The following is a 20,128-nucleotide window of genomic DNA, read 5'->3' on the forward strand; positions in this document are numbered from 1 at the left end:
GAGTCCTGGACCGTGGCCCCTCCAAGGAACTGGGAAGCACGGTTTGGGCACCAGGTCTGCTGTGAGTAGGGCATTGGCCCCTGTGTGACCTGCCAGGCACCCCCTTGTCATCCCCTAAGGTCGAGCCTGACAGATCACACATGGGACTTGACCTGGAGCTGGGGCCCCGTCTCAGTGTCTCAGTGGATCCATAAAAGCTGTGGGCCTGACGAATGCTCCGGGTCCACTGTGTCATCAAGACACAGAGTCAATCACCTTGACTTTGGAAATAAGAGATGCTGGTCTGCTGGGACCTCTCAGGAGGAGCATCTTTGGAGGGTTGAGGATGACAGAGGCCCCGCCATCCATGGCAGAGCAGGTGCATGCACTGACCCCTCACCTGGCCTGCATCTTAGCATCACCCCTTTGCCCCCATGGAGCCCGTTCTGTGCACTGTGTCTGACCTGCACTGTGTCTGACCTGCATTCTCTCTCCCCCAGCTTCCCAGACCCAGTCCACGGTTGTGCCAGGTGAGTCCTGCTGCCTCTTCACTTGGGATGTCCCCTCCCCAGTCGCCCCCAGGGCCCCCACCCAGTATCCCCAAGCAGGCACTGTGGAGGTTTTCCACCTCTCAGTACCTGCCCAGGTTACTCTGGACCACAAAGACACTTCCAGATAAGCCATAACTCAGGCATCCTCTGGACTGTCTCAGTGACTTCAATATTTCGTGGCTACACAGTGTCTCCCCAGAGTTTTGGGTGACAGGGTGGTGTGTCCCGGGGTCTTTTCTGCTTGCATGCATTCTCTGGACCAAAAGTTATGTGTATGGAGAGGACAGAGCTTTCTCCTGTCCTCCACTCATGGCCGAGTCTAGGCGTTTATATTACCAAGAAGTACCCAGTCAGCAGGACGTGCTGATGGCTCTGTGGGCTGTGCCGCCTCATTAGATGAGTGTGTACCTTTGATGACATGATCCGGGCTCACAGCAAACTCTCAGAAAAGGCTTCTTCTCTCCGGACTGTGAAGCTCCTCAGACCCCACTGTCCTGATCCTAGTCATAGGAACTAGACCAGCCTTGATTCTATCAACCTTCTTTGTAATCCTGCTCTGTTTCCCCTCCAGATTTGTGGTATCCAACAACTGACTATGGTGAGCGTCATTCAGATCCTGCTCAACTACCAGCATGGAACATTCCAGTCCACAGACATGGGTGTAGTTCTTGCCTCTTGGGTCCGGGTTCTGAGGTCACCACCTCATCCACTCTGGATGGTTGCCTTCACTGGCCAGAGTTATGGATAAGCTTTACCTACGAGTTGTGCCATATGTTACTCAGAATGTTTTGTTTGCAAGTATTAGGATGGCTACTCGTACTCTTAATTTGGGCTGGTGCCACGGCCTACATATCGAGGATGTTGAGCCATAAGGCAACCTTCAGGTACAGCTGGATCCAGAAGTTCCAATACTCTCTTTGTCCCCATGCACTTTTCTGACCTCGGCTTGGTTGTGTTTATGAGCTTCACTGTCAGGTTGCTTCCTGCCAGGGGGCGCCTGTCAGCCACAAGTCTCCTGCCACAGGAGGAAAGAGTCTTTTTGTTCTTGATGTTGAGCTGACAAGTCCTGGAGGGATTGTGAACAGCCTGCTGGTAATAGGTGCCTTCTCCCCAGTCATCTCCAAGTCCTCCAATGATATTCAACAATTCCAAGGTTATTTCAGGATTCAAGCAAAAAAACAAAAAAAAAGCTTCAAGCTACACTTTGTGTGTGAAAGTACCTGAATGCATACTGAGTGGAAAAGTCTTCAGAATAACCTTGGGCTGATGGAGTGGGTTCCCACGTAGGGGTGAATGGCCAAACTCGGCACCTTGGTGGGAAAGGGAAGCTGTGTCAGTGGTCTCCTTTGCAGAGGCTCATTCTATCCCAGGGGTCTGAGATGTAGGTTGCCCACACAGGCTGTGGGCTTCCCTCCTCCCAACTGCATCCTGAGACAGGATTCAGTGCCTGAATTGCTGAATTTGGGCATGCCATCAGAGAACCTGCAGAGCTAGTCCACAGCGCACAGTCAAGGCTTCTATCACACGCCATCGGAGATAAAGAGTGAGGACCACGCTCAGTCAAGTCCTTATGGACTCACTGCCTAGACCTCAGCAGCCTTCCCCTGGAAGAAATCTGAATCTCAGTCCTCAGTGCCTTTTCCTTCAGGAGAAACAGGAGGCTGACTTTTCCTGTCTCCTTCCAGGAACCGAGTCGGGTTTGGCCCTGAGGCTGGTGAACGGAAGTGACAGGTGTCAGGGCCGGGTGGAGGTCCTGTACCGAGGCTCCTGGGGCACCGTGTGTGACGACAGCTGGGACACCAACGACGCCAACGTGGTCTGCAGGCAGCTGGGCTGTGGCTGGGCCATTTCAGCCCCAGGAGATGCCCGGTTCGGTCAGGGCTCAGGGCCCATTGTCCTGGACGACGTGGGCTGCTCAGGCTATGAGACCTACCTGTGGAGCTGCTCCCACAGCCCCTGGAATTCACACAACTGTGGACACAGCGAGGATGCCAGCGTCATCTGCTCAGGTTGGTTTCCATGACCGCCATTTTAGTGAGTGATTTTCTCCCACCAAGAGCTCTTGTTTGCACTGTGCTCCAATCACACTGAGCTTCCATGGAAGATGGGCTATTTCCCTTCCTCTATCACTGATAGATGGCGGGTGGGTTTCATGTATCCACTGCAGCCCCTTCTGTATTGGGCCCCCAGAGCAGGGGGGTGATTACAGGTTGTAAGAGCAAATTCCCCTCAGACTTTTTTCATTTGTAGAGACTGATGTTCTGAGCTTGATGTTTCATATTCAGTTCTTCTGGACAAAACCCAGGCCGCCCTTTTCAGGCCATGGAGGGACCGGGCACTCAGCATCTCTGTCTCAGGGACCTGATGGGTTTCTTGCATTGAGCCTGGGTGATGAGGTTGATCATGCTTCCTCTTTCTTGCAGCTGCACAGATCAACTCCTCAACTCCAGGTGAGTTCCAGCAGCCCCACACAGTGAGACTCCTCTCTGGGTTTCCACTTCTCACATTTATAAAAGAAGAACGCCCTCTTCCTAGGGAGTCATTTCCCTCCGAGGACTCTGGAGGCTGTCCAGTGACCGACCAGTGGAATCCCCAAGACCAGGGCTGTCACTCAGCTGTCCCTGGAGGGACCTCTGGCCCCATGCCACCTCCTGCTGCCAGTGCCTGGTCAGAGCTACTATGAGGGGAGACAGGATTAGGTCCTCTGATCATTTCTTTGAAAATAAGTGTCCCAGTCATGTCATGCAGACTGACCACTTAGAACCATGACCAAGTAGCAGACTCGCAAATATCTATCAGTTAAAAAATTTCTTCAGGTTGAAAGCAATTTCCCAAATGATCTTATCCCACAGTGATAATATCTGCTCCTGAATCAGGGGGGAATTCTATGTACTTAGCCCACGTGGTTAGTAATACTGTAGGTGGGAATAGTCAAGCTTCTGAGAAATCCTTATTAGGACGAGGATTTCCTTTCTCCATGAAAATGATGATGATAGAATTTAACAATTTGGGGCAGCCTCCTAAAATCACTTGTTTTTCGCTCTAGGTTGGCAGCCCCCACAAACCACAACCACTCAGAGTAAGTAACACAATTTTCCACCTGACCCACAGGCCTTGGGTTTCCTCTCCCCAGGCTTGGCTGCTGGTCTCCGGGCTGCAGTCAGGGTGCTCACTCTCCAATGAGTCCACCTCTCCTGACTGTATGCCACATGATTACCCCAGCTGATGTCCCAACGCCAGGAGGGCTGGGCCTCTCTCCAGGCTCTTCTTTGTCCTTTACTCGTCTGACCAGGATGAGATTCCTACATCTAGTCAGTCTCTAGATGATGCTGACCACCTGTTTATGTCCAACTCCTTGCCTGGGACACTAGTCGGGGGTCAGAGCAGACTGGATGGACTCTGCTTCACTGCTGAGCTTGGTGTGTCACCAGCAAAGGCTCCCAACAGCCTGATTCTGAGTTGCCACTGAACCACCGCTCCCTACCCCACCCTGCTTCCAGATATTTCCTCTGCATGCTCACGCTTCCCTCCTCCCCACCGGGCTCCCTACAGCAGCAGCAGCTTCAGCCTGCCCCTCCCCATGATCCATTCTCTCAGTGATGGTCGTCTTCAGCCAATGGCAAGGTCAATCCCTCACATCGAGGAGGGGACATCCAGTTTGTAAGAGTGAAATTGCCCAGATTTGCTGTTGTTTGTGAAGAACGATATGCGAGATTGATGTTTCCTATTCAGCTCCTGGGTGCAACTCCTAGGCCGCCCTTTTCTGGCCGTGAAGGGGCCGGGCACTCAGCATCTCTCAGGAAACTGATGGGTTCATTGCAGCCCATTGTGGATGCTGAAGCTGATTATGCTACCTCTTTTCTTGCAGCACCAGGAGTCAACTTCTCCACTCCAGGTGAGCCCCAGCAGCCCCACCCAGCCAAATCCTCTCTGGGATTCCACCTCTCAGGTTTCCAATAGAAGAGCAGCCTCCTCCTGAAGAGTCATTTCCCTCCGAGGACTCTGGAGGCTGTTCAGTGACCCGCTGGGTCCTCAGGACCAGGGCTGTCACTCAGCTGTCCCTGGAGGAACCTCTGATCCCCTGGCACCTCCTGCTGCCTGCGCCTGTTCAGAGCTGCTGTGGGGTGGAGAGGATTATGTCCTGTGATCACTTCTATGAAAATAAGTGTCCCAGTCATGCCAAGCAGAACTGTCAGCATTGTAGAACTATGACCGAATAGCAGCCCTACAGAGGTTTATCTCTTAAATAATCCTTCATGTTCAGAGCGATTCCCCAAATGATCTTTATGACACAAGGAAAATATCTGGTTCTAGTATGTTTGGATGTGGTGTGTCTCTAACCCCTTTTGTCTGGTCAGTGTAAATTGGTATAATCAAGTCTCTGAGAAGTCCTGAAGTAAGGAGAATGATTTACTTTCTCCATCAAACTCTTGAGAATGGAATTAAAAAATGATCCAGCAATATCCTAAAATCACTTGGTTTTCTTTCTAGATTGGCTGTCCCCAACAACTACACCCACTCAGAGTAAGTATCACATTTTCCACCTGACCCGCAGGCCTTGGGTTTCCTCTCCCCAGGCTTGGCTGCTGGTCTCCGGGCTGCAGTCAGGGTGCTCACTCTCTAATAAGTCCACCTCTCCTGACTGTATGCCACATGATTACCCCAGCTGATGTCCTAACCCCAGGAGGGCTGGGCCTCTCTCCAGGCTCTTCTTTGTCCTTTACTCGTCTGACCAGGATGAGATTCCTACATCTAGTCAGTCTCTAGATGATGCTGACCACCTGTTTATGTCCAACTCCTTGCCTGGGACACTAGTCGGGGGTCAGAGCAGACTGGATGGACTCTGCTTCACTGCTGAGCTTGGTGTGTCACCAGCAAAGGCTCCCAACAGCCTGATTCTGAGTTGCCACTGAACCACCACTCCCTACCCCACCCTGCTTCCAGATATTTCCTCTGCATGCTCACGCTTCCCTCCTCCCCACCGGGCTCCCTACAGCAGCAGCAGCTTCAGCCTGCCCCTCCCCATGATCCATTCTCTCAGTGATGGTCGTCTTCAGCCAATGGCAAGGTCAATCCCTCACATCGAGGAGGGGACATCCAGTTTGTAAGAGTGAAATTGCCCAGATTTGCTGTTGTTTGTGAAGAACGATATGCGAGATTGATGTTTCCTATTCAGCTCCTGGGTGCAACTCCTAGGCCGCCCTTTTCTGGCCGTGAAGGGGCCGGGCACTCAGCATCTCTCAGGAAACTGATGGGTTCATTGCAGCCCATTGTGGATGCTGAAGCTGATCATGCTACCTCTTTTCTTGCAGCACCAGGAGTCAACTTCTCCACTCCAGGTGAGCCCCAGCAGCCCCACCCAGCCAAATCCTCTCTGGGATTCCACCTCTCAGGTTTCCAATAGAAGAGCAGCCTCCTCCTGAAGAGTCATTTCCCTCCGAGGACTCTGGAGGCTGTTCAGTGACCCGCTGGGTCCTCAGGACCAGGGCTGTCACTCAGCTGTCCCTGGAGGAACCTCTGGTCCCCTGGCACCTCCTGCTGCCTGCGCCTGTTCAGAGCTGCTGTGGGGTGGAGAGGATTATGTCCTGTGATCACTTCTATGAAAATAAGTGTCCCAGTCATGCCAAGCAGAACTGTCAGCATTGTAGAACTATGACCGAATAGCAGCCCTACAGAGGTTTATCTCTTAAATAATCCTTCATGTTCAGAGCGATTCCCCAAATGATCTTTATGACACAAGGAAAATATCTGGTTCTAGTATGTTTGGATGTGGTGTGTCTCTAACCCCTTTTGTCTGGTCAGTGTAAATTGGTATAATCAAGTCTCTGAGAAGTCCTGAAGTAAGGAGAATGATTTACTTTCTCCATCAAACTCTTGAGAATGGAATTAAAAAATGATCCAGCAATATCCTAAAATCACTTGGTTTTCTTTCTAGATTGGCTGTCCCCAACAACTACACCCACTCAGAGTAAGTATCACATTTTCCACCTGACCCGCAGGCCTTGGGTTTCCTCTCCCCAGGCTTGGCTGCTGGTCTCCGGGCTGCAGTCAGGGTGCTCACTCTCTAATAAGTCCACCTCTCCTGACTGTATGCCACATGATTACCCCAGCTGATGTCCTAACCCCAGGAGGGCTGGGCCTCTCTCCAGGCTCTTCTTTGTCCTTTACTCGTCTGACCAGGATGAGATTCCTACATCTAGTCAGTCTCTAGATGATGCTGACCACCTGTTTATGTCCAACTCCTTGCCTGGGACACTAGTCGGGGGTCAGAGCAGACTGGATGGACTCTGCTTCACTGCTGAGCTTGGTGTGTCACCAGCAAAGGCTCCCAACAGCCTGATTCTGAGTTGCCACTGAACCACCGCTCCCTACCCCACCCTGCTTCCAGATATTTCCTCTGCATGCTCACGCTTCCCTCCTCCCCACCGGGCTCCCTACAGCAGCAGCAGCTTCAGCCTGCCCCTCCCCATGATCCATTCTCTCAGTGATGGTCGTCTTCAGCCAATGGCAAGGTCAATCCCTCACATCGAGGAGGGGACATCCAGTTTGTAAGAGTGAAATTGCCCAGATTTGCTGTTGTTTGTGAAGAACGATATGCGAGATTGATGTTTCCTATTCAGCTCCTGGGTGCAACTCCTAGGCCGCCCTTTTCTGGCCGTGAAGGGGCCGGGCACTCAGCATCTCTCAGGAAACTGATGGGTTCATTGCAGCCCATTGTGGATGCTGAAGCTGATCATGCTACCTCTTTTCTTGCAGCACCAGGAGTCAACTTCTCCACTCCAGGTGAGCCCCAGCAGCCCCACCCAGCCAAATCCTCTCTGGGATTCCACCTCTCAGGTTTCCAATAGAAGAGCAGCCTCCTCCTGAAGAGTCATTTCCCTCCGAGGACTCTGGAGGCTGTTCAGTGACCCGCTGGGTCCTCAGGACCAGGGCTGTCACTCAGCTGTCCCTGGAGGAACCTCTGATCCCCTGGCACCTCCTGCTGCCTGCGCCTGTTCAGAGCTGCTGTGGGGTGGAGAGGATTATGTCCTGTGATCACTTCTATGAAAATAAGTGTCCCAGTCATGCCAAGCAGAACTGTCAGCATTGTAGAACTATGACCGAATAGCAGCCCTACAGAGGTTTATCTCTTAAATAATCCTTCATGTTCAGAGCGATTCCCCAAATGATCTTTATGACACAAGGAAAATATCTGGTTCTAGTATGTTTGGATGTGGTGTGTCTCTAACCCCTTTTGTCTGGTCAGTGTAAATTGGTATAATCAAGTCTCTGAGAAGTCCTGAAGTAAGGAGAATGATTTACTTTCTCCATCAAACTCTTGAGAATGGAATTAAAAAATGATCCAGCAATATCCTAAAATCACTTGGTTTTCTTTCTAGATTGGCTGTCCCCAACAACTACACCCACTCAGAGTAAGTATCACATTTTCCACCTGGCCCGCAGGCCTTGGGTTTCCTCTCCCCAGGCTTGGCTGCTGGTCTCCGGGCTGCAGTCAGGGTGCTCACTCTCTAATAAGTCCACCTCTCCTGACTGTATGCCACATGATTACCCCAGCTGATGTCCTAACCCCAGGAGGGCTGGGCCTCTCTCCAGGCTCTTCTTTGTCCTTTACTCGTCTGACCAGGATGAGATTCCTACATCTAGTCAGTCTCTAGATGATGCTGACCACCTGTTTATGTCCAACTCCTTGCCTGGGACACTAGTCGGGGGTCAGAGCAGACTGGATGGACTCTGCTTCACTGCTGAGCTTGGTGTGTCACCAGCAAAGGCTCCCAACAGCCTGATTCTGAGTTGCCACTGAACCACCGCTCCCTACCCCACCCTGCTTCCAGATATTTCCTCTGCATGCTCACGCTTCCCTCCTCCCCACCGGGCTCCCTACAGCAGCAGCAGCTTCAGCCTGCCCCTCCCCATGATCCATTCTCTCAGTGATGGTCGTCTTCAGCCAATGGCAAGGTCAATCCCTCACATCGAGGAGGGGACATCCAGTTTGTAAGAGTGAAATTGCCCAGATTTGCTGTTGTTTGTGAAGAACGATATGCGAGATTGATGTTTCCTATTCAGCTCCTGGGTGCAACTCCTAGGCCGCCCTTTTCTGGCCGTGAAGGGGCCGGGCACTCAGCATCTCTCAGGAAACTGATGGGTTCATTGCAGCCCATTGTGGATGCTGAAGCTGATCATGCTACCTCTTTTCTTGCAGCACCAGGAGTCAACTTCTCCACTCCAGGTGAGCCCCGGCAGCCCCACCCAGCCAGGTTTGTCTCTGGCATTCCACCCTCTCAGGTTTCCAGAAAGAGAAGAGCAGACTCTACCTGGGGAGTCATTTCTCTCCGAGGACTCGAATCGGTTCAGTGACCAGCCGAGTCCCCAGGACCAGGGCTGTCACTCAGCTGTCCCTGGAGAGACCTCTGGTCCCCTGCCACCTCCTGCTGCCTGTGCCTGTTCAGTGAGAGAGAGAGAGGATTGGGTCCTCTGATCATTTCTATGAAAATAAGTGTCCCACTCATGCCATGCAGAACTGTGGCCATTTTCAAAACAGACGGAGTAGCAGCCTTACAGAGCTTTCTCTGCTAAATGCTCCTTCACATTGAGAGTAACCACAAATGATCTTTCCTGCTGCTGCTGCTAAGTCGCTTCAGTCGTGTCCGACTCTGTGCTACCCCATAGACGGCCACCCACCAGGCTCCCCCCTCCCTGGGATTCTGCATGCAAGAACACTGGAGTGGGTTGCCATTTTTAGGGCCACTTGAAAACATCTGGTGCCAAAATTGGAAGGTGTGCTTCTGTGCACGCCAGTCCTTTTGGCCAGTCTCCGAGTAGGTGGAATGGTCAAGGCACTGAGAAGTCCTGCAGGAAGGAAAAGGACTTCCTGAGGACACTCACCCAGAAGACGACCGCTGGTCACAACACCCCCGGAGACCCACCACAATGGGAATGTTCCTCTCTCTCTGCTCTGCAGGCTCCTTTTCAAGTTGTGGTGGCTTCTTATTCAGTGCCAGTGGGAACTTTTCTAGCCCATCCTACCCAGGATACTACCCCAACAACGCCGACTGTGTCTGGGAAATACAAGTGAACCCCGGCTACCTCATAAACCTGGGCTTCGACAGTCTGCAGTAAGTAACCCCCAGGCCACTTGGAGAAGGAGGCATCTTCCACGGACCACCCTGTGGTTTGGGTTGGGTCCTGGGCCAGGAGGCTTTCCCCTCTCAGGTACCATGGACTACATTTCAGGTTTCTCTGGTCCCCACTGGGAAGTATCAGACAATATTGGGCAGTCCTTTGATCTGATTAAGAAAGAACAAGAAGAAGATATTAGATTCAAGGACATTTCTCATAAAGTTCAAAATAGCTACAAAGTTTATGAGCAGCAGACATCCTGATGTTGACATGAACCCCGTTTTCCATACAGGTTGGAGACACACAGTAGCTGCAGTTATGACTATGTTGAAATCCTTAATGGACCGCTGAGTAGCAATGCCTCAGCGAGGAGAATCTGTCGTTACACCAGGGAAATATTCACTTCTTATTCCAACCGATTGACTGTTCGATTTCGGAGTGACGGCAGTGTCCAAAAAACTGGTTTTTCTGCTTGGTATAACTCCTTTCCAAGAAGTGAGTACCAGACATAGAGAAAAGATCTGTAGTTCCCAAGGGGATGGGGTTTTGGGGAAGGGGTGGATGCAGATTTGGGGATTAGCAGATGCAAACTACTACATTCAAATGGATAAACGTCAAGGTCCCACTGTAGAGAACAGGGAGCCATATTCTGTAACCTGTGATAAACCGTGTGGAAAGAATATGGAAGCAGATGCGGAAAAGAATATATCTAGAAGATGGGGGATCTGAACTCTGTGATGTCAAGAGCCCCTTCCAGGTGGATCATGTAGCTGTTTATTCACTGATCAGTGTCATTGGGTGGCTTTTGGGATGGGGAAAGAACCAGGGGTTAATTGGCTTTGGGTATTTGCTGGGGGATGGGGTCATCACCTCTTACAGCATGTGTCTTTCAGATGTCAGCTTGAGATTGGTGAACTGGAACTCCTCCCATCCCACATGTGCTGGGCGTGTGGAAATCTACCATGGTGGCCAGTGGGGAACAGTGTGCGATGACAACTGGGACGTTCAAGATGCCCAGGTGGTGTGCAGACAGCTGGGCTGTGGATATGCAGTCTCAGCCCCAGGAAATGCCTACTTTGGCTCTGGCTCTGGTCCCATCACCTTGGATGACGTGGTGTGCTCAGGGGCGGAGTCCAATCTCTGGCAGTGCCGGAACCGAGGCTGGTTCTACCACAATTGTGGCCACCATGAAGATGCTGGAGTCATTTGCTCAGGTATTGGGTGATGTCATTTGCGGAAGGCCCCTTTCACCTCTGAGCTGCTGGAAACTGGAGCAGGGGAAACTGGAGGCCAGTGACTGATGGTGTCTGTGGCTAGTTCAGGGTGTGGGGGTGGGCAGGAGCTTGTCAGAGTACCCCTTGACTTGTGCACTCGGGAGACCTTGCAGAGGCCACTTCATCTCTGGTCTTTGTGCTGATCACTCAGCTGCTATCCAGCTTACCATTACTCTCCCATTTGCTTTATGGGCTTACCTTGTGGCTCAGAGGGTAAAGAATTCACCTAAAAGCAGAAGATGCTGGTTCGATCCCTGGTTTGGGAGGAGCCCCTGGAGAAGGAAATGCAACCCACTCCAGTATTCTTGCCTGGAGAATCCCATGGTCAGAGGAGCCTGGCAGGGTACAGTGCTTGGAGTCCCTAAAGTGCCCGAGATGAGTTAGCAACTGAACAACAACTTGGTGTGGAGGCTGATCATACTTCCTCTTTCTTGCAGATATACCGACCAACTCCTCCACTCCAGGTGAGTCCCTGCAGCCCCACCCAGCCAAAGCCTCTCCGGGATTCCACCTCTCAGGTTTCCAATAGAAGAGCAGCCTCCTCCTGAAGAGTCATTTCCCTCCGAGGACTCTGGAGGCTGTTCAGTGACCCGCTGGGTCCTCAGGACCAGGGCTGTCACTCAGCTGTCCCTGGAGGAACCTCTGGTCCCCTGGCACCTCCTGCTGCCTGCGCCTGTTCAGAGCTGCTGTGGGGTGGAGAGGATTATGTCCTGTGATCACTTCTATGAAAATAAGTGTCCCAGTCATGCCAAGCAGAACTGTCAGCATTGTAGAACTATGACTGAATAGCAGCCCTACAGAGGTTTATCTCTTAAATAATCCTTCATGTTCAGAGCGATTCCCCAAATGATCTTTATGACACAAGGAAAATATCTGGTTCTAGTATGTTTGGATGTGGTGTGTCTCTAACCCCTTTTGTCTGGTCAGTGTAAATTGGTATAATCAAGTCTCTGAAGTCCTGAAGTAAGGAGAACGATTTACTTTCTCCATCAAACCCTTGAGTATGGAATTAAAAAATGATCCAGCAATATCCTAAAATCACTTGGTTTTCTTTCTAGATTGGCTGTCCCCAACAACTACACCCACTCAGAGTAAGTATCACATTTTTCACCTGACCCGCAGGCCTTGGGTTTCCTCTCCCCAGGCTTTGCTGCTGGTCTCCAGGCTGTAGTCACGGCACTCACTCTCCAATGAGTTCACCGCTCCTGACTTTCCTGCCACGTGGCGTCTCTGTAGCTGATGTCCCAACCCCAGGAGGGCTGGGCCTCTCTCCAGGCTCTTCTTTGTCCTTTAATCACCTGACCATCCTAAGATTCGGGTCTCTGGTCAATGTCTAGGTGAAGTCTCCCACTGTGTAGGTCCCACCCCTCGTCTGGGACACTAGTCCCAGATCAGTGCAGCCTGGATGGAGCCTGGCATGTAATCAACAAAAGTTCCCAATAGCCTGCTTTTGAGTGGGTGCTGAACCACCGCTCACTGCCCCCACCCTGCCCCATATGTCTCCTCTGCATCCACAGCCTCCCCTCCTCACCACCTTGTCTCCTACATCAGCAGCAGCAGCTTCAGGCTCCCTCCCCCTGACCCATTCTCTGCAGTGCTCTAGGGTATCTTCATCAAATGCCAAGGTCTGTCCTGGCCTCGAGGCTGGAATCCTCAGCACCGTCTGGACCCAGATCCTCAGTGCTCAGGATAATCTCTAGGGCTTGCAAATTCTTTCCCATTGTGGAGTTGATTCCTGCCATCCTTCCCATCCCTGCTCCATCCACATAGGGGGTCCCCAGTTATGCCAGCTACTCTCATACCTAGATTCCTTCACACATGCTGTTCCCTCTGCCTAGAGCACACTTCTGACCTTTTGGCCTCACCTCTCTGTGTACCCGTCCCCTTTCCCTCCTCAGTCTGGATCAGGAGCCAAATCTCCCAGCTCCTAGCACCTCCTGGGCTCTGCTCCATCACAGTCCCATCCCTGGAGGCTGGGATTTGCTCTTTTCCATCCTCTTCATTAGGCTGTGAGCTCCCAGAGGGCAAGTCCCGCATCTGGCATCTCTCTGGGAACTTGGGGTTGGCATTTTTCCAGCGCAGAGCTGACAAGGACTCAGCAGCTGAACCAAGGTTGCCAGGAAACTGATCATTATCTTTTCTGTTTGTCAACAGATCCTGATTACAACGTCACCGGCCCAGCCAGTAAGTTCTGAGCCCCACTGACCAGTCCCCCTTCCCTTCTCCTTGATGACAGTGACACTGGGGAGGGATGAGGAGAACAGTGAGGAGAGGGCTTCCCTAGGTACGGCCTCCCTGTAGGGGCACCGCCCCGACCCTCAGTAGGCAGTCCAGGTGTAGGCACCTCCCGGTGGATTTCCCCCATGTGACTGTACAGTGTACACTGCGCGTCATCGGCATTTCTCCCTTTGTCCCAACAGCCTGCGGAGGCTTCCTGACCCAGTTTTCAGGGAACTTTTCCAGCCCATTCTACCCTAGGAACTATCCGAACAACGCCAAGTGTGTGTGGGACATTGAAGTTCAAAACAACTACCGAGTGACTGTGACCTTCAGAGATGTCCAGTGAGTGCATGTGCAGTGGGGAGGGCCATGTGGTGAGCCCCTTGCAGACATTCTAGGAGGAGAGAAATGGCACTTCAGGAGAGATATTTGCCCCACTGCCCTTTTTTTCTATGGGTTCCATTTTCGACCGAGCCTAGAAGCAGCCGTGGAGGGGACGCCAGGATCAGAGTCCTGGGTCAAGTTGCAGGTCCATCACTGCTTTGCTGTGTGACCTCAGGAAGTCATTTAACTCTCCTGAGCCTCAAAAGAGGAGAATATAATATCCGCTCCCCTCCCCTCCTGGTTCCTGGGAAAGTCACAGGAGAAATATATGAAAATACTCGGGCAGTGTTACCCAATGGGAGGGGTTATTGTTAGAAGTAGTAATAGCACAAAGAATCCTATTAACAACCACACTAGTTTTTCTGAACTCTTTTCTCTCTGCTCCCTCTTTCTTGGGGGAGTGGTTTCGGGCAGAAGAGGAATAATTCCTGTGACAGAGCTTAGGTTATCTGTTCCTCATCCAGTGAAGGGTGGGAATCCTTGTTTTAAGCAGAGGAGACAACATCAGAACCACCAGGATATATGACTGGCTCAAGGGGCAGGGGTGACCACACTGAGACATCAGGAGCTTGTAGAGTCCTGGAAAGGGGGTACCGTCATTTTTTCTCTAACAGTCACCACTGAACAAAGCAGTTTTTTTTTTCTTGATTTCTGCTTGCGGTGGCCTGGGAGTTTCTGCCTTGGAAATTCGCGTGAAGTTTTGCAAAAGATATGATGTTATTTTAATCTCTTCATCATTACTATTCATTTGGGGGATTGTACTTAAAGCTCATGAAATTCTACAGAGGAAGGTTGACCGTGACTAGTTCTGAGCCAGCATCTTAATATCAGTGACCACCGTTTGTGGCATCTTAGGAAGCACTTTTCCACTGTTAGAGCCTCCTGATAGCTCTCTTCAGTACACTTGCATTGGGAGATTTCACCTTTATAAATAAGAAATCCGAGCTGCAGAGAGGTTATCTCATTTGCCCAATATTTACTTGTTCAATTATTTGTTTCTGTCACTATGAATTCATGGATTTTAAGAAAAAAATTCTATGGGAAACTGGGGTCTTTTTCATCAAAGAAGAAGTCGAAGGTGGGATGTCATTCTTTCTTACGTACTGCGAAGGGCTGTCAAGAGAGGAGCTGTAGATTTCATATGCGTGACCCCAAAAGGCAGGACTAAGACCGATGTATGGAGGTCATGGGAGGATGAACCTCCACTGGATTTAAGAAAGTCTAACAAACTGGTGGTTACCAGTGGGGAGAGGGGTTGAGGGAGGGGCGCTGAGGGTAGGGGATGAAAAGGGACAAACCATGACGTAGAAAACAAGCTACAAGACTCTATGCTTTCAATACAGCCCAGGGAGGATAGCCTATGTCTTTTAAATAAGTATATATGGAGTATAGCCTTTAAACATTGTAATCACTGTATTTACACCCATAACTTGTGTAATATTGTACATTGACTCTACTCTGGTAAAAAATGAAAGTCTATTCCTTCCGATTATTAATTTTGTCGGAGTTTCTGGCTTAGAGGCGTAAGGCCTCTGACCGCCGGCATCAAATCCTGGTTGGAAGTGAAGCCAGACTGTGTGTTCCATCTCTGCAGGCTGGAAGGCGGCTGTAACTATGATTACATTGAAGTGTACGACGGCCCCCACCACAGTTCCCCGCTGCTCGCCCGGGTTTGTGACGGGTCAAGGGGCTCCTTCACCTCATCGTCCAACTTCATTTCCATCCGCTTCATCAGCGACATCTCCATCACCAAGAGAGGGTTCTCAGCTGAATACTTCTCCATTCTTTCCAATGAGAACACGAGTAAGTCCCTGCCCATCCGGGGTGACACCTCTGAGCGCCTTCAGTGGCTCAGCCATCCCAGGGCTGTGGAAGGAGAAACGAGAGCCACCCCATCAGGCCGCCAAGGCTTGGTGTTGGGCAGAAGGGGGCCAAGAGCAGGGGATCTGGGGACTCTGGCTGCCCAGGACTGGCCGATGGGTGGTGGGTTGGCCTTTCTATGGTCAGCAGAGACGAAGTAGAAGGGGTGAGAAGATGCTGTCATCAGACAGTGAGATGTCAGTGCCAAGGGCAGAGGGGACCACCTGGCTTGAGACCTTGTGGCCTTCCCAGAGTGAGGGACACTGTGACCTTGTCCTGAGATCTAGCACATTCAGCTGATTCCTGAAAGTGGTCTGAGCTGCTCTCTCAGCCACATCCAGCAGAGGATGGCAGCCATGGTTGGATCTGTTAAATGGACTGATGTACAGATTGACCAGAGGCTGGGCAAAGAGATGTGCTGGCTATCTTTGCAGTCAGGATTTTAAGCACTGACCTGCCCTTAGCTGCAGGACCTATGCTAAGTCCATAGCTAAGGATGTTGATTTCCCAACATCCCTGCAAGTTGCCCCAAGTGTAACTCTGTGTGTATGTGTCTTAGTCGCTCAGTTGTGTCCGACTCTTTGCAATGCCATGGACTGTAGCTCATCAGACTCCTCTGTCCATGGAATTCTCCAGGCAAGAATACTGGAGTGGGTTGCCATTCCCTTCTCCAGGGGATCTTTCCCACTCAGTGATTGAACCTGGGTCTTCTGCATTGTGGGCAGATTCTTCACCATTTGAGCCACCAGCAAAGCCCAAGTGCTATCCTACTAAAAGGATAAATGGCAACCTGGCAGAAACATTTTGTTGTTTTACATCTTGCCTCCATTTCTCCATCAGAGGAATCCTAGTCCCTGTGCCCTCATAGGGGTCTCAGGCGAATGAAACTGACTTGAGCCCCAGGGCATCTGGAGGGGGGTTGGTGAGCTGTGTCCACAGGAAGACCATGGGCCAGCCATCTCAGTCTTTCTGTGGGCTTAGCGGGGGTGCGGTGACTGACTGCACTGTCTGCCTTTGGCCCCCAGAGCTGCTTTGCCTGCAAAATCACATGGAAGCCAGAGTGAGGACGAGCTACCTCCAATCCCTGGGCTACTCTGTCAGGGACCTTGCCATTCCCGGCTCGGACTCAAGCTACCAGTGTCAGCCCCAGATTACGTCGAGCCTGGTGACGTTCGTGATCCCCTACTCCGGCTGCGGCACCATCCAGCAGGTAAGCTTGGAGCTTCCCCCCACCTCCTGCCAAGCAAGCTTTCTTAGCGAAGGATGCTATGCTTTGGGAATCCTGGGGACCCAGAAAACATGACTGTGGTATAACCAGAACATAATCTGGGTGAGGATATAAATGTGTTCCTTGGTGTCATGATGTGGCTCCAGCCACGTTCAAACAGAAAAAGAAGGAAGGTCAGCGGGGAGTTTTTTCCCACAGTGTCCATCAGAGAGGGTGCCTGGCAGGCTGCCATCAGGTCAGCAAGAACAGTAGCAACTCCCAGGGGCCGTTCCAGGTTTTGAAGGTCCTAGAGCTTATATAGGTTGAGGTTGGGGTGGGTGAGAGGGATGGGTGCCTCCTTCATGGAAAGAAAGCAAGCATATCTTACTTTTAGAAATCTTACAGAAACGCATGGTGGTGCCAGCATATTGCTGACCCCTGGGAGGACCTGTCCTTGGGGTCGGGGTGGGGATGGGGGTGCTAAAGCCAAAACTTAATTGTTTTTTAGTTGCTCAGTCGTGTCCAACTCTTTTGCAACCCCATGGACTGTAGCCCACCAGGCTCCTCTGTCCATGGGATTTTCCAGGCAAAAATACTGGAGTGGGTTGCCATTTCCTTCTCTGGGGGATCTTCCTCATCCAAGCATCAAACCAAGACAGATTTTTTTTACCACTGAGCCGCCAGGGAAGTCCTTAAGCTTATTAGCTTCACAATACATCTGCCTCCGCAGGTGTCACTTGCTGAGCTGTCACCACCTAGGGTGACCAGCTGTCTTGGCTGACGTGGGGCTTGGCCGATTTTAGCGAGAAGTCCTATGTCCCAGGAAACTCCTCGATCCTGTCACCCTACAAGTGACAGACCCTGAGATCAGTCCCTGTCAAACTCCCCGAGTCCCCCAGCAACAAGATGCAACAAGCCTTCCCTCATTATCATCCCACTTGAAAAGCAGGGAGACTGGGCTTCCAGGAGTCAAGCAGATTGCCTAAGGCTCCTTAGCCAGGTAGGTAGGGGCAGGGCTGACGTCAGACTCTGAGAATCTCAAAAATGTGGCACTGAGTGAAAGAAGGCAGGCACTCCAGATGCCCTGCCCTGTGATTCCATTTCTGCGAAGCTGAGAAATGGAGAGTCAGCGTGTGATGGGCCAGCCTGGTGGGGGAGATGCCTGCAAAGGCAGACGGAGCTCTGGGATTATGAGAACGTCGGGCCTCTTACTGCCATCAGCATGGCACTGCTGGCACTCTGAGAGTTGTTGCACTTAACTTCATGCAAATTTATTTCAAACTCTCCATTCTAGATCTGAATTTTTGAGTGCCACCTAAGTAACCACTTCCAGATCTTGTCTGTCAGGGAACAGTTCAGTTCAGTTCAGTCGCTCAGTCGTGTCCGACTCTTGGCAACCCCATGAACCGCAGCACACCAGGCCTCCCTGTCCATCACCAACTCCCGGAGTCCACCCAAACCCATGTCCATTGAGTTGGTGATGCCATCCAACCATCTCATCCTCTGTTGTCCCCTTCTCCTCCCACCTTCAATCTTTCCCAGCATCAGGGTCTTTTCAAATGAGTCAGCTCTTTGCATCAGGTGGCCAAAGTATCGTAGTTTCAGCTTCAGCATCAGTCCGTCCAATGAACACCCAGGACTGATCTCCTTTAGGATGGACTGGTTGGATCTCCTTGCAGTCCAAGGGGCTCTCAAGAGTCTTCTCCAACACCACAGTTCAAAAGCATCAACTCTTCGGTGCTCAGCTTTCTTTATAGTCCAACTTTCACATCCATACATGACCACAGGAAAAACAACAGCGTTGACTAGATGGACCTTTGTTGACAAAGTAATGTCTCTGCTTTTTAATATGCTGTTTAGGTTGGTTGTAACTTTCCTTCCAAGGAGTAAGCGTCTTTTAATTTCATGGCTACAGTCACCATCTGCAGTGATTTTGGAGCCCCAAGAAATAAAGTCAGCCACTGTTTCCACTGTTTCCCCATCTATTTCCCATGAAGTGATGAGACCAGATGCCATGATCTCAGTTTTCTGAATGTTGAGCTTAAAGACAACTTTTTCACTCTCCTCTTTCACTTTCATCAAGAGGCTCTTTAGTTCTTACTCACTTTCTGCCATAAAGGTGATGTCATCTGCCTATCTGAGGTTATTATATTTCTCCCAGCAATCTTGATTCCAGCTTGTGCTTCATCCAGCTCAGCATTTCTCATGATGTCAGGAAACAGACACAGAGCAAATACTTTTATTAGGTTTGTTGTTGTTTAGTTGCTGGATCGTGTCCGATTCTTTTGGGACCCTATGGACTGTAGCCCCCCAGGCTCCTCTGTCCATGGGATTTTCCGAGGCAAGAATACTGGAATGCCACTCTAGGGGATCTTCTTGACCCAGGGATCCAACCTGTGTCTCCAGCATTCGCAGGCGCATTCTGTGCCACTGAGCCACCTAGGAAGTTTTTTATTAGGTTTAGGTCTGCAGCAAATATACAGCACGAAGTGCTCAAATGTGTGCAGTGTGTGTGACACACACGATCAGAGGGTTTGTCAGTCACCAAAGACATTCTACCCATTTGCTGTGTGCCAGGCAAGGGGCCCCAAGGGCGCAGTGCCATGTCTGTTTCAGTCACAAGGAACAGTGATGGAGGCAGGGGTGCTGATTAGCTAACCGGGTGAGCCCGTGGGCGGCGGATGGGTGCCTGGGCCCGAGGGTCTGCAGTCACCACTGTGGCCACCCAGCTCCCATAGGATCTCCTTCTGGGAGGATCTGAGTGGGTCATGGAGGCCTAAGTGCAGAGAAGATGAGTCACGCCCTGCAAATGCTCTAGTCCACCTGGCTTTTACATTTCACAGATCAGTCATATTGGATTCTGGTTTGTCCTGAGTTAAGTCAGTGGAAGTTGGTCCACCACAGGCAACCACCCCTCCAGGCTCCAAATGTACGGCCTGGAGCCTCTGATGTCTGGGCTATTCCATCTGTGTTCCTTCATTTCTGTTAGGAGATGCCAAAGCCACAGGGCAGCCCTGGTCTTCTAACCTGGATGGTCGTGGGTCGCGTAGGTTAATTCTTATTCCTTTGCTTATTTAAATACCTGTATCCTCTACAAACCTCTGGGGCAGGCCCACATTTCATTCATCTTTGCCATGGCCTACGCCCCTTGGTGCAGAGCCTCAGCCTTTATAATCAGATTACTAATGGCTAGTTTGCGTGCCAGACACCGAACTCTGAGTTTCAATGAGACTTTCAAAATTCTTGAGACAAACTTTATTCCCATTTAATCAAGAGGAAACAGAAGCTTACAGAGGTTAAGCCACTTGCTCAAGGCCACATGGTCATGAGTGGCAGAGCTGAGATTCAAAGACAAGATAGTGTGATCCATAGCTGGAACTTTCTGCATCTCCTCCAGGTACCCTGTTTAGCCGGTGTCGGGCAAATGTAGAGGCCAGAACAGCCTGGTCTCCCCACCCATCCCACGCCCTGCACAGTGTGGGGGTGCGTGCTCAGTCACTTCAGTAGTGTTCAACTCTTTGCGACCCCTTGGACTG

The 20,128-nt window shown here is 51.1% G+C and overlaps 1 protein-coding gene across 50 annotated transcripts in view; it reads left to right on the plus strand.

Annotated features, from left to right (window-relative positions):
- Nucleotides 1–20,128, plus strand: part of DMBT1 (deleted in malignant brain tumors 1) — an 83,972-nt gene that overhangs the window by 57,753 nt on the left and 6,091 nt on the right. For 41 of the 50 annotated variants that reach the window (XM_070780991.1, XM_070781021.1, XM_070781016.1 and 38 more), the window contains 21 exons: nt 480–509; nt 1,102–1,128; nt 2,216–2,539; nt 2,954–2,980; nt 3,577–3,609; nt 4,399–4,425; nt 5,022–5,054; nt 5,843–5,869; nt 6,466–6,498; nt 7,287–7,313; nt 7,910–7,942; nt 8,731–8,757; nt 9,490–9,643; nt 9,940–10,142; nt 10,541–10,861; nt 11,359–11,385; nt 11,980–12,012; nt 13,076–13,105; nt 13,342–13,483; nt 15,120–15,328; nt 16,411–16,595. In XM_070780991.1, the coding sequence (XP_070637092.1) occupies nt 480–509; nt 1,102–1,128; nt 2,216–2,539; nt 2,954–2,980; nt 3,577–3,609; nt 4,399–4,425; nt 5,022–5,054; nt 5,843–5,869; nt 6,466–6,498; nt 7,287–7,313; nt 7,910–7,942; nt 8,731–8,757; nt 9,490–9,643; nt 9,940–10,142; nt 10,541–10,861; nt 11,359–11,385; nt 11,980–12,012; nt 13,076–13,105; nt 13,342–13,483; nt 15,120–15,328; nt 16,411–16,595 (1,952 nt within the window). The remainder of the gene's footprint in view (nt 1–479; nt 510–1,101; nt 1,129–2,215; nt 2,540–2,953; nt 2,981–3,576; nt 3,610–4,398; nt 4,426–5,021; nt 5,055–5,842; nt 5,870–6,465; nt 6,499–7,286; nt 7,314–7,909; nt 7,943–8,730; nt 8,758–9,489; nt 9,644–9,939; nt 10,143–10,540; nt 10,862–11,358; nt 11,386–11,979; nt 12,013–13,075; nt 13,106–13,341; nt 13,484–15,119; nt 15,329–16,410; nt 16,596–20,128) is intronic. The other 9 variants (XM_070781000.1, XM_070780992.1, XM_070781009.1 and 6 more) reach the window with 9 other exon arrangements.

Source organism: Bos indicus, chromosome 26 (genome assembly GCF_029378745.1).
Source record: "Bos indicus isolate NIAB-ARS_2022 breed Sahiwal x Tharparkar chromosome 26, NIAB-ARS_B.indTharparkar_mat_pri_1.0, whole genome shotgun sequence".
Classification (NCBI taxonomy): Eukaryota; Metazoa; Chordata; class Mammalia; order Artiodactyla; family Bovidae; genus Bos; species Bos indicus.